This window comes from Microtus oregoni, unplaced genomic scaffold (genome assembly GCF_018167655.1).
Source record: "Microtus oregoni isolate MIOR12 unplaced genomic scaffold, Mior012 000048F_ref0000485, whole genome shotgun sequence".
NCBI classification, from domain to species: Eukaryota; Metazoa; Chordata; class Mammalia; order Rodentia; family Cricetidae; genus Microtus; species Microtus oregoni.
In genome coordinates this window covers 4,134,628-4,151,338 of record NW_024543222.1, presented here as the reverse complement: position 1 = coordinate 4,151,338, position 16,711 = coordinate 4,134,628, and the positions used below count along the sequence as shown (strand labels likewise).

At 53.0% G+C, this 16,711-nt stretch overlaps 1 protein-coding gene across 1 annotated transcript in view; it reads left to right on the top strand.

The window, feature by feature from the left end:
• The window catches only part of Itgb4 (integrin subunit beta 4), a 34,463-nt gene that overhangs the window by 4,672 nt on the left and 13,080 nt on the right, over window positions 1-16,711 (top strand). The window contains exons 5-26 of the mRNA XM_041635697.1: window positions 96-300; window positions 1,389-1,485; window positions 1,589-1,760; window positions 4,210-4,473; window positions 4,933-5,022; window positions 5,269-5,391; window positions 5,809-5,973; window positions 7,041-7,117; window positions 8,427-8,629; window positions 10,403-10,506; window positions 10,613-10,711; window positions 10,837-10,966; window positions 12,113-12,235; window positions 12,321-12,427; window positions 12,783-12,816; window positions 12,986-13,177; window positions 13,430-13,533; window positions 13,786-13,844; window positions 14,034-14,057; window positions 14,884-15,032; window positions 15,114-15,293; window positions 15,905-16,053. Coding sequence (XP_041491631.1) covers window positions 96-300; window positions 1,389-1,485; window positions 1,589-1,760; window positions 4,210-4,473; window positions 4,933-5,022; window positions 5,269-5,391; window positions 5,809-5,973; window positions 7,041-7,117; window positions 8,427-8,629; window positions 10,403-10,506; window positions 10,613-10,711; window positions 10,837-10,966; window positions 12,113-12,235; window positions 12,321-12,427; window positions 12,783-12,816; window positions 12,986-13,177; window positions 13,430-13,533; window positions 13,786-13,844; window positions 14,034-14,057; window positions 14,884-15,032; window positions 15,114-15,293; window positions 15,905-16,053 — 2,850 coding nt within the window. The remainder of the gene's footprint in view (window positions 1-95; window positions 301-1,388; window positions 1,486-1,588; window positions 1,761-4,209; window positions 4,474-4,932; window positions 5,023-5,268; window positions 5,392-5,808; window positions 5,974-7,040; window positions 7,118-8,426; window positions 8,630-10,402; window positions 10,507-10,612; window positions 10,712-10,836; window positions 10,967-12,112; window positions 12,236-12,320; window positions 12,428-12,782; window positions 12,817-12,985; window positions 13,178-13,429; window positions 13,534-13,785; window positions 13,845-14,033; window positions 14,058-14,883; window positions 15,033-15,113; window positions 15,294-15,904; window positions 16,054-16,711) is intronic.

Here is a 16,711-nt window from a genome sequence, read left to right as displayed (position 1 = left end):
TCTGAGGACCATGGTGCCCCGTGGCAGGCCTGAGATGCCCCTCTCAGGTCTCCAGAGGGACCTTCTAATAAACTGCTCCACTCCCTTGGACACAGAACACCCAGATTGACACCACCCTGCACCGCAGCCAGGTGTCTCCCCAAGGCCTGCAGGTCCGGCTGCGTCCAGGCGAGGAGCGCAGCTTTTTGTTCAAGGTGTTTGAGCCCTTGGAGAGCCCCATGGATCTATATATCCTCATGGACTTCTCCAACTCCATGTCTGATGATCTGGACAACCTCAAGCAGATGGGGCAGAACCTGGGTAAGGGCTATAGTGTGGAGTGGAGAGGGTGGGGATGGGGCTCGCCCAGCTGGCTCAGGAGGCCAAGACAAGGACAGCTGCCTATACCCCTGGGGAAAGACAACCAACCCGCTCACCCACACGCACCTCAAAGAGTCCCCATTTGCAGAGGGACATTCTAGCCAGACTCTGCCTATTATTTGAGGTTTCACAGGAGCCCCAAGAATGGCAAGGAGCCAAGCTATCCGGCCCTGACAAAGAGGGAACCCCATGCCACAAGGCCATGGGTATGTCAGTTCTGCAGAATAAACTGAGCCCAGTGCCCAGCTGCCCCACTGTTTGCTTGTTTGTTTTTCCAGACAGTGTTTCTCTGTGTAGCCCTGGCTGTCCTGGAACTCACTCTATAGACTAGGTTGACCTCAAGCTCAGAGATCTTCCTGCCTCTGCCTCATGAGTACTGGGATTAAAAGCAGTGCCACCACCACCCGGCTACCCCACTATTTCTACATGCACAATTCTAGGTCCCCTCAAGTCTCATTCCCCCAACTGTAAATCCGAACAAAAGGGGCTGTAGAGATGGTTCTCCAGTTAAGAGCGCTGGCTGTTCTTCCAGAAGACATGGCTTCAATTCCCAGCACCCACATGGCAGCTTACAACTGTCTGTAACTCCAGCTCCAGGGGACCTGGTCCCTCGTCAGACCCTCATGGGTACCAGGCACCCTCATGGTGCACAGACATATAGGCAAGCAAAACACCGTGCCTATAAAATATTTTTTTTTTTTTTTTGGTTTTTCGAGATAGGGTTTCTCTATGGTTTGGGAGCCTGTCCTGGAACTAGTTCTTGTAGACCAGGCTGGTCTCGAACTCACAGAGATCCACCTGCCTCTGCCTCCCGAGTGCTGGGATTAAAGGCGTGCGCCACCACCGCCCGGCCTAAAATAATTTTTTTAAAAAATGGAGCAAAAGCTATGAGCCTGTGAACTGATGTTCAACACACAGCGTTTATAAGAGGTCTGGTTTTGTGAGCTGACTTCCTGTCCCCTGAGCCGGCCCCGGGTCCCCTGTGGGGCTGCCGAACTCAGCTGTCTTCCTTTTTTCCTGATGCCCAGCCAAGATCTTGCGCCAGCTCACCAGTGACTACACGATTGGATTTGGAAAGTTTGTGGACAAAGTCAGTGTCCCTCAGACAGACATGCGGCCTGAGAAGTGAGTGGGCAGGTCTGGGTGGGCTGGGGTCCCGGCCATGGGCACTGGAGCATGAGGGTCCTGACCCTTCCCTGGCGCTGGCTCTGTCTGCACCTCTGTCTAGGCTGAAGGAGCCCTGGCCCAACAGCGACCCTCCATTCTCCTTCAAGAATGTCATCAGCTTGACAGAGAGTGTGGACGAATTTTTGGACAAACTGCAAGGAGAGCGAATCTCAGGCAACCTGGACGCTCCTGAAGGGGGCTTTGATGCCATCCTGCAGACAGCTGTGTGCACAGTGAGTGTCCGGAGGGACCCTGCCAGCTTAGGTCAGGGTCGTACCTTTCTTGGAAGGTTATAAACTGCTGCTGGCCTGTTCCGCCACCATTAGACTTGGAAACCCCTAAGAGGGTCCTCAGAGGCCTGGACCCCATTCCTTCAGATCACCAGACATTCCAGAGGCCCTTAATTCTAATCCTAGTTTTGACATGCTGGGATTCAGGCTCTGTACCCACATGAGTAGTCCCAACTCGCTTTTGTATTGGTCAGTGAGGCCGTCATGGGTCTGGTAGTTCTGGAATATCCAGGGCCCTGACACTACCAGCCCATCTCCCATAGCTACAAGCTGCCCAGTCTCTAGCTGTGCGGGCTATTAACTATTTACTTGTGTGCATGCACGCCACAGTGTAGAGGTGTGCTTGTGGAAGTCGGAGCACAGCTTCCGGGAGTCAGTTCTCTACCTTCCCCTGCCTGAGGGACAGAACTCAGGTTATCAAGCTTGAAGAAGGCACCATCACCTGAGGAGCCATCTCTCCGGCCCAGCGCTAGCAGAATAAAATGGTCATTCCTTTTCTTTTTCTTTTTTTTTTTAAAGATTTATTTTTTCTTTTTTTAATATTTTTAAAATATTTATTTATTTATTATGTATACAATATTCTGTTTTGTGTATATGCCTGCAGGCCAGAAGAGGGCATCAGACCCCATTACAGATGGTTGTGAGCCACCATGTGGTTGCTGGGAATTGAACTTAGGACCTCTGGAAGAGCAGCCAGTGCTTTTAACCACTGAGCCATCTCTCCAGCCCTAAAGATTTATTTATTTATTTACTATGTATACAACATTCTGCCTCCATGTATGCTCGTATGCCAGAGGAGGGCGCCAGATCTCAGTACAGATGATTGTGAGCCACCATGTGGTTGCTGGGAATTGAACTCAGGACCTCTGGAAGAGCAGCCAGTGCTTTTAACCACTGAGCCATCTCTCCAGCCCCCTGGTCATTCTTTTTCATTTTGAAAACAACCCATTCATATGACAGATAAATCAGAAAACAAAACTTGCCTGTAATTCCACCACCAACAAATAGCCACCCCCTATAGCCTGTCATCCACATATTATACAGTGGGATTGTTTTACCTATAACTCTGAAACTTGGCCTTTTTTTCTTCACGTAATAGTATTGTAAGTACTTGCTCTTGTAACGTGGGTTTTGAAACCACGCTATATAAGCCCAGCAGGGTGATACACATCTGCAACCCCAGAATTGAGGAAGTGGATGGAGGCAGGACCATCAGGGATCCAAAATCACCCTTAGCTGCCTCTGAGTTCAAAACCAGCAACTTTGGAGGCAGAGGCAAGAAGATCTCTAAGTTCAAGGCCAGCCTGGTCTACAGAGTGAGTTCAGGACAGCCAGGGCTACACAGAGAAACCCTCTATTGAAAAACCATATATACACAGACAGACAGACAGATAGATAGATCACTCCAAGCCAGACATGGGAGTTCAAGGCCAGCCTGATCTACTGTTGACTTCCAGAACATCAGGACAGCTGAGGCCATACAGAGACATCACCCTATGTTCTTTTCAAATCACTTGTCATGCACTGCTGTTCTATTGCTGTGAAGAGAAACCATGACCACAGCAACTCTTAGAAAAGAGAGCATTTAATTGGGGCTTCTTACAGTTCAGAGGTTTAGTCCATTATCATCAAGGCGGGAAGCATGGCGGCCCACAGGCAGACATGGTGCTGGTTCTACAGTTATGGAGAAGGAGCTGAGAGTTCTACATTCCCACCCACAGGCAACAGGAAAAGAGAGACTCTGGGCCTGGCCAGCGTGGCCACACCTCCTCATCCCTCCCGAGTAGTGCCACTCCCTGATGGCCAGGCATCCACTCCACGAGCCTACGGAGGCCATTCCTATTCTTTTTTTTTTTTTAGATTTATTTATTTATACAGTATTCTGCCTGCATATATGCTTGCAGGCCATAAGAGGGCACCGGATGTCATTACAGATGGTTGTGAGCCACCATGTGGTTGCTGGGAATTGAACTCAGGACCTTTGGAAGAGCAGTGCTCTTAGCCACTGAGCCATCTCTCCAGCCCCAGCCATTCCTATTCAAGGCACCACAGCTGCTCTGTCTTTCAGCCTGCCCGTTTCATTTGGCATGGTGCTGTGAGCATTTCCCCCATGCATCTGCACTATTTTTGCAGTGTGACTGAGGGCTGGGGTAAGGAGCTGTCGCAGTGTATGAGATTTGACTTTCAATGGCACCCGTGGCGTGCATGCACTCGGCACTTGTTTTCCCGTCCCTCATCGTTGTATTCTGGTTCTCACTGTCATTCACCTGCTGCCATGACGACTCCCGTCCGGGCCCCTGTTGGGAACCGCTCCTCTTTTACTATATGATGAAGGAATGGAAGTCTTCAGCAAGCAGCCGGTTTAGTGAGCATGGCCCTCCTTGCCTTCCAGAGGGACATCGGCTGGCGAGCCGACAGCACCCACCTGCTGGTGTTCTCCACCGAGTCTGCCTTCCACTATGAGGCTGATGGCGCCAACGTGCTGGCTGGCATCATGAACCGCAATGATGAGAAGTGCCACCTGGATGCCACGGGCACCTACACGCAATACAAGACGCAGGACTACCCGTCTGTGCCCACACTGGTGCGCCTGCTGGCCAAACACAACATCATACCCATCTTTGCTGTCACCAACTACTCCTACAGCTACTACGAGGTGTGAGGCCTGGGCCCCGGGCGTAGATGGAACTTCTCGGACCTCCTTCCCTTCCCAAAGTTTCCTGGACCCTAGGAATGGGCTCCGGTGGGGAGGTCTCTTGACCACCCCCCTAACTGAACTCCCGAGCAGCTGAGTGGGTAGTTCCCAGTACACTAGCGGGCTCAGTGCGTAGTTTTACTGTGTGCATAAAAGGACTAACGAAGATACAAAGAGAGGTAGCACTTTATTTATTTATTTATTATGTATACAATATTCTGTCTGTGTGTATGCCTGCTGGCCAGAAAGAGGGCACCAGACCTCACTACAGATGGTTGTGAGCCACCATGTGGTTGCTGGGAATTGAACTCAGGACCTTTGGAAGAGCAGGAAATGCTCTTAACCTCTGAGCCATCTCTCCAGCCCCCCAAAGATACAAAGAGAAAGAACTCAACCCAAGGCCTGCATTGTCTCCTGCAGAAACTTCACAAGTATTTCCCTGTCTCCTCACTGGGAGTGCTGCAGGAGGACTCGTCCAACATCGTGGAGCTGCTGGAGGAGGCCTTCTATGTGAGAAGCTGTATGGGGTGCAGAGATTGGGCCCTTCTGGGACAGGGAAGGGAGAAGGAGAGTGGGCGAGAAGGTTGAAACATGAGTCTGGGACAGTCTAGTGAGGCGGGGTCTCTGACCATCCTTTGGGGGTCTGCCTTTGGGGTCCCCTGCATGCTCACGTCTCTCTTCCATGTGAGTCGGGGTGAAGCCACGGTGGGTGAGCCCAGGCGCCACACAGATTACTGATCGCTTCTTCTCCTTCAGCGAATTCGCTCCAACCTGGATATCAGGGCTCTGGATAGCCCACGAGGCCTGAGGACAGAGGTCACCTCTGACACACTCCAGAAGACAGAGACTGGGTCCTTTCACATCAAGCGAGGGGAAGTGGTACGCTCCTGTGGGGACCGTGGAATGGGCAGTGAGGCTGAGGCAGAGCATTCGGAAGTGAATCTTCTAACAAGGGACACATGGCCTCTGGGGTTCCACCTTTCGGGCATCGACCTCTTGGAGGAGCTTGGCACCATCCTCTGCTTTGCCCCTTTCCCTGTCCCTGTGGCGGGGGTGAAAAGAATGCACAGCCCTCAAGGTTGCTAAGACAAGCGAGCGGGCCAATGCCCCAGAGCCAGAGAGGCTCTTGTTCCGACACTAACACCACTATAAAGAAGGAATATACAGCCCTAACTAGGGCAACTGGGGAGCTGGGGATCAGAACACAGGTCCATCCCAAGGGCCAAGGGCTTCAGGCACCGCCACCCCTGATCATCAGGGCAAGGCCTGCCTTGGCTAACAGCAGGATCCCTGCAGGGCACATACAATGTACAGCTTCGGGCAGTAGAGGACATAGATGGGACCCATGTGTGCCAGCTGGCAGAAGAAGACCGAAAAGGCAACATCCACCTCAAACCTTCCTTCTCCGATGGCCTCCGGATGGATGTGAGCGTCATCTGTGATGTGTGCGCCTGTGAGTTGGTAAGATTGGGTCCTACTGTGAGGGAGGGGCTGAGCGGAGCACCAGTGAGGTGGAATCTTCTGTGGGCACACATCCCTGGAGAGCTGTCCCAAGTCACAGAAAACAGCAGAAACACCCAGTGGCAAAGCCAGGCGTAACAGAGACACCTGGAACCCAAGCATTTAGGAAGCTGGGAAAAGAACCATAAGTTTGACACCAGTTTGGGCTACATAGAAAGTTCCAGCTGGGCACTGGTGGTGCACACCTTTAATCCCAGCACTGGGGAGGTAGAGGCAGGCAGATCTCTGAGTTGCCAGCCTGATCTACAGAACAAGTTCCAGGACAGCCAAGGCTATACAAAGATACCCTATCTCAAAAGAAAAAAAAAAGAAAGAAAGAAAGAAAGGAAGGAAGGAAGGAAAAAGGGAAAGAAAAACAGAGAGAAAGGAAGGAAGAAAGGAACAAAGAAGTGCTAAATCAGCTTCAGCTCCATAGTGAGACCTTGTCTCCCACCCCAAATGTGCCCAGGTTCTGTCTCTTTCCTCTATGCATGTAGCAGATTTTTCTATTGGGCCACCAACCAACTCTCAAATCATGACATGGAGACTTACATTTCATTATCAATGCACAGTCTTATCTTATGCTTGTTCCACTAGCTCTTATTACTTAACCTGCTTCTCTTAATCTACGCTTTGTCTCTGGGCTTTTTACTTTTTTCCTTCTGTACGTCCTACTCCATCTAGCTGTCTGGCAGGGGCCTGGCTGGTTCTGAGCATGTCCCTCTCGTTCTCCCTCATCCTCTCCCGCTTCTCCCTGGAGCCTAGAATTCTCCTCCTACTTATTTTCTCTGTCTGCCAGCCCCGCCTACCCCTCTCCTGCCTAGTTTTGGATGTTCACGTTTTTATTAGACAGGCAAGGTGAAACAAAACCAACAGGTCTTTACGTAATTAAACAAATGAAGCATAAACACACGTAACACACCTTTACACAGCTAAAAGAATATTCCACAGCATAAACACACGTAACACACCTTTACACAGCTAAAGGAATATCCACAACATACGCACGCACCATGGTCTTCTTCCAGCAAAAGGAAGTCCGGTCATCTCGCTGCAGCTACAGAGGAGACTTCATGTGTGGACACTGTGTGTGCAACGAGGGCTGGTGAGTGGGGGAAGGGCGCCTGCCCTGAGATGTTCAGCCCCAGGGCAGTTCTTGTCTGTATACTCAGCTGATGGGTGGATCCAGTTCAAACTATTTGGGATGCGCCCTTCTTACTGAGTCTGATGTAGCCTGTTCTGGGCTTGTTTTACTTTGTTTGTTTGTTGGGGTTTTTTTTTTGAACTAGTTTATTGTCATTGTTGAGATAAAGTCCTACTGTACAGGGCAGACTGGCCTCAAACTCACAATCCTGTCTTGGACTCCCAAATTGTAAGACTATAAGTCTATGCCGCCAGGCCTGTCTCTGGTCTCCTCTTCAGTTACAAGGATGCAAAAGTGACTGACATTAGACTGGACTAGGCTTCACTGTAACCAGGTTAGGTTCTGTAATTGTATTCAATTTGCAATGGATTTGTTAGGCATAACCCCATCATAAACTGAGGCACATCCATACATGGATATACGGGCTATTTCTGGATGTCTCTCTGCTAAGACGGGGACAAGGTGGCTGTCAGGCGCTGGGCTGGGTGTTGAGAGCAGGTACGACATGCTCTTCATGGGTCATATCTTTTCCACCACATGCAAACGGATGACCTAATGAAATGAACTTAGTGGCAGATATGGCGGCTCCCGTCTTTTATCCCAGAACTTGGGAGGCAGAGTCGGGTGGATCTCTGAGACTTTGAGGCCAGCCTGGTCTATATAGCAAGTTCCAGGCCAGCCAGGCCTATGTAGCCAGGCCTTGCCTCCGAAAGGAAAGAACAGAAACCACCCACGGGTAGGTGAGTGTCAGCGAGGCTGTAGTGCCATGCACAGACCACTTCGTTACTTGGGGAGCTGAGGCAGGAGGATTCCTCAAGTCCAGAAGTTTGGAGCCTGGGCAATGTATTGAGACTGTAAAGAAACAGCAAATCCACCTTTGCCAGGTGCAGTGGTGCCTGCCTATGATCCCAGCCCTGGGGAGGCAGAGGGAGGACCTGGACAAAACAAAACTAGTCTTCATTGTGAGCTCCAAGCCAGCCAGGGACTCCTGGAAAGACCCCATCTCACAGCAAAAGCAAAGACAGGCAAAACTGCCCTGAGGCCCTGGGAAGTCTGTCATGACTCAAGACAGAAGAACCATGAAGGGGGACAGTTAGTGATCAGAGAGCAGGACCCTGGGGTTCGGGTTTCAGCCAAGCCACTGCTGTCGGCATGACTTGAACATGCCTCCACGTTTTCGGAACCCCCACTTTTGTGGTTTGCGAAACAGAAACATAAAAACCCCAGGCTTTCTCCCAGGCTGTGCAGAAGTGACCAGTGTCTCCTCCAGGAGTGGCAAGGCCTGCAACTGCTCCACAGGCTCTCTGAGCGACACGCAGCCCTGCCTGCGTGAGGGTGAGGACAAGCCGTGCTCAGGCCGCGGCGAGTGCCAGTGCGGACGTTGCGTGTGCTACGGCGAAGGTCGCTACGAGGGTGACTTCTGCGAGTACGACAACTTCCAGTGTCCCCGCACCTCTGGCTTCCTGTGCAACGGTGAGCCAGTGTCCCCGCACCTCTGGCTTCCTGTGCAACGGTGAGCCAGTGTCCCCGCACCTCTGGCTTCCTGTGCAACGGTGAGCCAGGCAGCCCTGACCGGCACTGAGGGCAGGAGGGTACTCAGTAGAGGTAGAACCCCTATCCCCAGTTCAGGTTCAGCCATAGTCTAGACCTTCCCGCCTCGTCTGAAGTGTCATGGCCAAGGTTCCTGACAGCCATACAGACTCCTACTCTCAGAGGCTGCCTCTGGTACTCAGATCTCTACTCCAGCTCAAGATGGAGACCATTTGGTTCAACCCCCAAAGGTTGACAGGAACATGGGAGAACAGTCTCACTTCTCTCCATAGATGCAAAACTTCTAGTGGCGGCCACAAAATTGTGTCTTCTCCCTATCTCCACAGGACCTAGCCCTGTGTGGTGCCAAAGCCATGAGCGCATAGCTATATAGTCTGGTGAACACTGAGAGTAAAGGCCTGTACCTAGAAGAGGCACAGCTCAGGCAAGCAGGCCCGTGGAAGTTGGTAGTTAGACAGAGAGAATAAATGAAAATCCAACTAGTAGCCAGGCGGTGGTGGCACATGCCTTTAATCCCAGCACTTGGGAGGCAGAGGCAGGTGGATCTCTGTGAGTTCAAGTCCAGCCTGGTCTACAGAGTGAGTTCCAGAACAGGCTCCAAAGCTATACAGAGAAACCCTGTCTCAAAAAAACAAAAAGAAAAGAAAGGAAGGAAGGAAGGAAGGAAGAAAGAAAGAAAATGCAATCATTAAATATTTGTTAAACTCCCACTGTGTGCTGGTCACTGGAGGTTATGCTCTTGTTTTTCTATATCTCCTCCTATCCTTGTTTGTCTTTTAATCTTTTTATTACCCTTTATGTGTGTGTGTGTGTGTGTGTGTGTGTCACAGAATACGGATGAGGTCAGAGGTCAGTTGGTAGTTAGTCAGTTCTCTCCTTCCACCATGTTGGCCCAGACTAACTGTCCGCAATCACTCTTGCTCACTGAGATGTCTCACCGCCGCTCTTCCTCCATCTATCTGGTTTTGATCTAGCGTCTCTTCTCCCCGGCTCTCCTTCCCAGAGTGCTGTGGTGGAGAAATTAAAGCATAAGCAGGATGTATCTGGAGAGGGGCAGACATTTAGTAGAGGTGTAAGCGTGAGGGAGGAGGGGAGGATGATTTCCGGGGATGCCGCAGGGCCAGCTTGTAAGGGGCTTGGGTTAGGGGAGCAGCAAGGAGTCACTGGGGATCACATCACTTTCTGCTTGTGTATCTACCTTGCTGCATTCATTTGTGAACCTGGACTGTTCGCTGCTGGATTCTCCTAGATGCCTTGTAACAGGTTTTGTGGTTTTAGTGGGACATTTATTTAGCATGCATGCTACAGGGCCGGTGTGTGAGTTGTCTTTCTCCGCCCACCATGTGGGTTCTAGTGCTTGATCGCAGACCATCACATGTGCTCAGCAAGCACCTTTACCCTCTGAGCCGTCTCCCCGGCCCCAATAGTTCGAGTTCTAATTTATACATATCTGTACCCTTTCTCTGGCCTACGTCCAGTTAGAGATTCTTGAACATGCAAATCACAAGGATGGATTTGTTTTGGGGGATGGTCACTCTGCCTTCACTAGAAGGCAGGATAGAGGGGAAAAGATTCCAGAAAATTGAGGGGCAACTTTAACCTCCAGGCTCCCAGAGGCCCACCCTAGTGAGTGGCCATCTTAACTTGCATAGATGAATGTGGTTCTACCCTCCCTTCCTTCACCTCTTTTTACAGACCGCGGACGCTGCTCCATGGGACAGTGTGTGTGTGAGCCTGGTTGGACAGGCCGCAGCTGTGACTGTCCCCTAAGCAATGCCACCTGCATCGATAGCAATGGGGTAGGCCTGGGCGTGGGGCAGGTAGTGTGGGCAGTAGAGGGGGCCCTCTGAGGGATGATCAGAGGATGGAGCTCCGCTGGCTCACCGCTGCCCCCTCCGGCCCCAGGGCATCTGCAACGGACGAGGCTTCTGTGAGTGTGGCCGCTGCCACTGCAACCAGCAGTCGCTCTACACGGACACCACCTGTGAGATCAACTACTCCGCGGTGAGGCCGCGGGAACCCCAGGCACAGCAGAGGGTGGGAAGGAGAAGCTGATGGAGGGCGGACACTGGTCAAGAGAAGTCGGGCACGCCCAGCATGGCACCTGTCTGTTCCTCCTCTCCATCCAGATCCGCCTGGGCCTCTGTGAGGACCTACGCTCTTGTGTGCAGTGCCAGGCCTGGGGCACTGGGGAGAAGAAAGGGCGCACCTGTGAGGACTGCAGCTTCAAAGTCAAGATGGTGGATGAGCTGAAGAAAGGTAGGGGGCCGGGGAGGTGGTCGCACATGCCCTTTATCCCAGCAGAGGCAGGTGGATCTCTGTGAGTTCGAGGCCAGCCTGGTCTACAGAGTGGGTTCTAGGACAGCTGGGGTTACACAGGAAAAAAAAAACGGAAAACTGGGCGGTGGTGGTGCACGCCTTTAATCCCAACACTCGAGAGGCAGAGGCAGGCGGATCTCTGTGAGTTCGAGACCAGCCTGGTCTACAAGAGCTAGTTCCAGAACAGGCTCCAAAGCTACAGAGAAATCCTGTCTCGAAAAACAAAACAAAAAAAAAAAAGAAGAAGAAGAGAAAGAGAAAGAAAAAGAAAGAAAGGAAGAAAGAAAGAAAAGAGAAAAGGAGGGGGCATCAGCATGGTATCATACGTCTTTAATACCAGCACTTTGGAGACAGAGGCAGGTAGATCTCTGTTCATAATGTGATTTCTAGGACAGCCAGGACAACAAAGTGAGACCCTGCCTCCAAATGAAAGAAAGAAAGAGGGAGGGAAGGAGGGAGGGAGGGAGAGAAGAGGGAAGGAGGAGGGGGAAGGGGTCCGAGAGACCTAGTGTTGGGAGTTTGGGCAGGGAGAACCCAGCAGGAAAGAGTGGTTACTTCTCTGAGGGAGAGGCTTGAGCTCTGAGCAGAGGTCATGCAGTCTAGTCTGGGTTGTGAGCCGAGTTGTGAGATACTCCAGGACCTAGACAGAGATTCAGAGTTGGAGCAAGAGGCACAGAATGCCGCCGTGGGGGAGTGGGGGGCGGGGTGGGGGCTCACTGCTGAGCCGGGAAGCGTGAGTCCGGAGACCCCGGAATGGGGTGTCAGATGAGTTACTGCGCACACCCACAGCGGAGTAGAAGGGCCCAGGTGGGCACGCAGTCGACCTATGGGATGCTATTTGCCTCCTGAATCGGCTCTACTGCCTGGACACAACACTCATGCAGTCCAGGGAAGCGGAGGAGATGAATTTTAGGCTAGGCTGTTACTGGTGCCAGCCCTGGGCAGGGCAGTCCCCTTCATCCCAGGACTTCGCTCTTCCTCAGAGCCCATGGTAGGCTACAGAGGAGGCAATGCTTCACCGGACCCTGGGGTGGCCCGGGTGGAGGGCTGGGGTCAGGGTGACCTGCTAACGATCTGTGGGTCCAGCGGAAGAGGTGGTGGAGTACTGCTCGTTCCGGGATGAAGATGACGACTGCACCTACAGCTACACCGTGGAGGGCGACGGCAGCCCTGGGCCCAACAGCACCGTGCTGGTACACAGGAAGAAAGGTGAGCTGGCAGGTGGGCGCAACCGGTGGCACCGGGAAGCCGGGGCAGGCATGAGCACTGCCTCCCTTCTCCTCTCGCCCTGCAGACTGCCCTCCCGGCTCCTTCTGGTGGCTCATTCCTCTGCTCATCTTCCTCCTGCTGCTCCTGGCGCTCCTGCTGCTGCTCTGCTGGAAATACTGTGCCTGCTGCAAAGTAAGCCTCCCTCCGGGGTCAGCGAGAGACCTGGGTCACAGCCTCGCTCCGGGTTCAGGGAGAGACCCTGGGTCACAAGCCTCTCCGGGGTCAGCGAGAGACCTGGGTCACAAGCCTCCCTCCGGGGTCAGCGAGAGACCCTGGGTCACAAGCCTAGCTCTGGGTTCTCGGTCAAAGGAATGATGTGGGGGAAAAAAACGGTAGAGCAGGATACCTGGTATCATCCTCAAACTCCTGCGCGCGCGCGAGTGCGTACTTCTAGCGAAAGGGCTAGAAATAGAGGTGCCGGGGGAGGCCTGTCTAGCTTGGGACAACCATCCTAACCCTAACCCCACCTCGAACTCTTATCTCCTAGGTCTGCCTGGGGTTTCTCCCTTGCTGCAACCGAGGTATGGGCCAGGCACACCTGTGAGCAGTGGGTATCTGACAGCCCTTTCAGGCTGGAGGAGAAGTGTGGGTGGAGCCAGGACCAGAGAAAGGGGAGGCCCTGGGTTCCCCCCTGATGGGCGTGGCTATGGAGGTCTAGGGAGAGGCTGGTGCTGAGGATCTTTCCCGCAGGCCACATGGTGGGCTTCAAGGAAGATCACTATATGCTGCGGGAGAACCTGATGGCCTCCGACCACCTGGACACACCCATGCTACGCAGTGGAAACCTTAAGGGACGAGACACGGTCCGCTGGAAGATCACCAATAACGTGCAGCGACCTGGCTTTGCGACCCATGCCGCCAGCACCAGCACCACAGAGTTTGGTGAGGGCCAGGGCTGGGGGCAGCACCTCTCGGCAGTACCCTGACCCAAGATCATACCCTTCCTGTTTTCTTTGGGTGTTGGGTGCGGGTCCAGGACTCAGTCCCTTTCTGTTCCATCCCGAAAGGACCAAAAAAAATCTCAGGCCTGTGCATTCCTGGCACACTGAAAACAGTCTTAGCTCGGTTGGCGGAGGTCATACTCTGCACCGCCTTGTGTACAGGGGGCTAATGATGCTCGTACCTCCCACTCAGTACCCTACGGGCTGTCTCTACGCCTTGCCCGCCTCTGCACTGAGAACCTCTTGAAGCCCGGCACTCGAGAATGTGATCAGCTGCGCCAGGAGGTGGAGGAAAATGTGAGGACCAGAAACGGCTGCTTGGGCCCATACGTGGGTGCAATGGCATCCTGTGGGAGAGCCAAGGACTGCGAGTTCAGAACCTAGACTTTTCTAGGCAAGAGGGAGACGGGCCCTTTGGACATGTGCCTTGCATGGGGTCATTCTGGGTGGTAGCAGAGCCTGGGTTTCAGGGTTTATCCTTCAGGCATATGACAGCTGATCTTAAGAGGGCCTCTGGACTATTCTCAACTGTCTTCCCTTGTCTGACAGCTGAATGAGGTATATAGACAGGTCAACGGTGCGCACAAACTCCAGCAGACAAAGTTCCGGTGAGTCCCAGGGAGCCCCAGGACAGGTGTGTGTGTGGGGGGGGGGGGGGATGCCTGGCTGTACTGAGCCCTACCTTCAGGCAGCCAGGATTTCCAAGTTTTGATGGGAGCTGTTCATTCAAGCTCCCAAGGGGGTCATGCCCCATTCCAAAAGCTATATGGCTCATGGCCCCTTTGTTGTCCCCACAGACAGCAGCCTAATGCCGGGAAAAAGTGAGTTGAAGATACACAAGGTGGGACAGCCCCACCTCTTTCCCCTCTGTCCTGAGCTCCAGCCTCTTACCCACCCACTCCTGCTCCACACCTCTGATCACGTCATAGGAAGGGAAGGCCCTAAATTTGGCATTGACTAGACCCTTCATTCCTTCCTCTCCTGGACCATTCTTCCAACAGCTACTTAAGACACTTAAGAGACCCATTTACCATGAACCAGCCCCTCAACTAGAACAAACAAAGCCCAGATCCGCCCCTGCCCCACTGACTATGGCCCTGCTCCCCTCTCCTGGGCCAGAGATCCTCTTGCTGAGCCTCAGTAGCAGGCATGCTACCGAACAGGCAGACTAGCAGGTCCTGTGGCTTCTGCCCTATTGGGGAGGCTGTGTGAGAAGCGGTCCTACACCGAGTCAGAACTGGGACGGACCACATGTAGCCAGGCTCGGGCCAGCACCTCTGAGGACTCGCAGTAGACACTTTGAGCCTGGCCATCCCAGCCAATCCTTGGTCCTGCAAGAGATCACCCTAGCTAAGCCCATTTTTGAATGAGAAAACCGAGGCTCACAGAGGTCACATCCCTGGCTTGAGGTTACCTAGCTGTCAGGGATCAGAGGCAGAATTTGAAGCCAGGCTGCCTGGCCAGAGGGAGCCTCTTGGCTGTCCCACACCCAACCCTTGTCTTACCAACCCTGCTTGGTGGAGTGGGTGAGGAGGTGGAGCCAGCCGGGCTTCTGGCAGGCCCAGCACTAAAGACCACGCTACCTTCTTCTGTCTCATATTTTGTCGTCCCCTCTACCCCCCGCCACTTGGACGCCCTCCCACCCAGGCAAGACCACACCATCGTGGACACAGTGCTATTGGCACCCCGCTCAGCCAAGCAGACGCTCCTGAAGCTGACAGAGAAGCACGTGGAGCAGGGATCCTTCCATGAACTCAAGGTGGCCCCTGGATACTACACGCTCACTGCAGAGCAGGGTAGGGAAACAGACTCTCTTCCTGCCCCACGTCCCCTCCCCCCCATGCGGCCCTGAGACCCATATCTTACTCGCACCCTAGACGCCCGGGGCATGGTGGAGTTCCAGGAGGGTGTCGAGCTGGTGGATGTGCGGGTGCCCCTCTTCATCCGGCCCGAAGATGATGACGAGAAGCAGCTGCTGGTGGAGGCTATCGATGTTCCCGTGGGCACCGCCACCCTTGGTCGCCGCCTGGTGAACATCACCATTATCAAGGAGCAAGGTTGGTAGGGGCCAGGAAGGTAGGGCTGGGTTCTGCAGGGCCTGAGCCAATCACTTACTTTCTGAGGACCGTCTCCCTCTGTAAGATGGGCTGGGGCCTCTGCAAGGAGACCATAGAAGCGCTTCCTGCACAGCACCTGGTACATGAGCTAAGTGGCGCTCGCTGCTCCCTCTTTCCTCGTCTTTATGGTGTTGGGGATGGAAGCCCACATGTGAGGCAAATGCTCTACCACTGAGCTACATCCTCAGTCCAAATGAGAATGTCCATCAGACTCATCACAGCCTTGCCCACATCCAACTCTCCTTTCCCCATCGAGGGGGACACCTGAATTAAAGCCTTGGCCCTATGGATGCCTGACGTGCTGATGACAGTCCTCCTGGTTCCCAGAGGTTCCCTGACCCCTCCCCACTGCACCAGGATGCTCAGCCCTGACTCTTAGGATTGTCTTGTGCCCTTTCCCTATCTAACGTTCCAGGCTGCCTGCTGGACTTTATTTTAACCCCTTAACTGCTGAAGGAATTTCCATGCTAGTCCTCTGGGTAGGCGGGAGGGAAGGTGTTAAGACGGAACTGAGACCAAGAGCTCCTGACCGGCATCTGGGTTCTTTGCAGCCAGCGGGGTTGTATCCTTTGAACAACCTGAGTACTCCGTGAGCCGTGGAGAGCAAGTGGTCCGCATCCCTGTCATCCGGCACATCCTGGATAATGGCAAGTCCCAGGTCTCCTACAGCACACAGGATAACACAGCCCATGGCCACCGGGTAAGGCTCAGTCAGAGGGTAAGAGGACATCTCAGGGACTCGGGGGATATCCAGTGATTTCCATGGTTGCTACCCCAAGCTTTGGATGCTGGAAGTATCTCTAGACAAAAGTGGGCCTGCCACCAGGAATGGCCCACCCAAAGTGCCAAGAACTCAGGGCAAGAGGATCAGTTCCTCGTGGATGGGTCAGGTACCTACCAAAACCATCCTTGTTTACTCTTCAGTGATCCAAGACAGCCAAGTCACCAAACTATCCAATCTGACTTTGGTTATTTTATTTTATTTATTTATTTTGAGGCAGGGTTTCTCTGTGTAACAGTTCTGGCTGCTCTGGACCAGGCTGGCCTCAAACTCACAGGTCCTCCTGCCTCTGCCTCCTGAGTGCAAGAGCTAAAGACATATGACACCTACCCAGCACTAATGTAATTTTTTTTTTAAATGCTGGACACAACGGCACAAGTAGCCATCAGAAAGCAAAGGCAGGGGGCCAACCCGTTGAGCACAGTGAGTTTCTGGCCCGCCAGGAGATACAGCTCAGTAGTACAGCACCTGATTAGTATGGGCAAGGCTCTAAATCAATCTTCAATAGGAAAAAAAAAATTTCAAATTAAAAATAAGGTTGAGGGGGCTGGAGAGATGGCTCAGTGGTTAAGAGCAT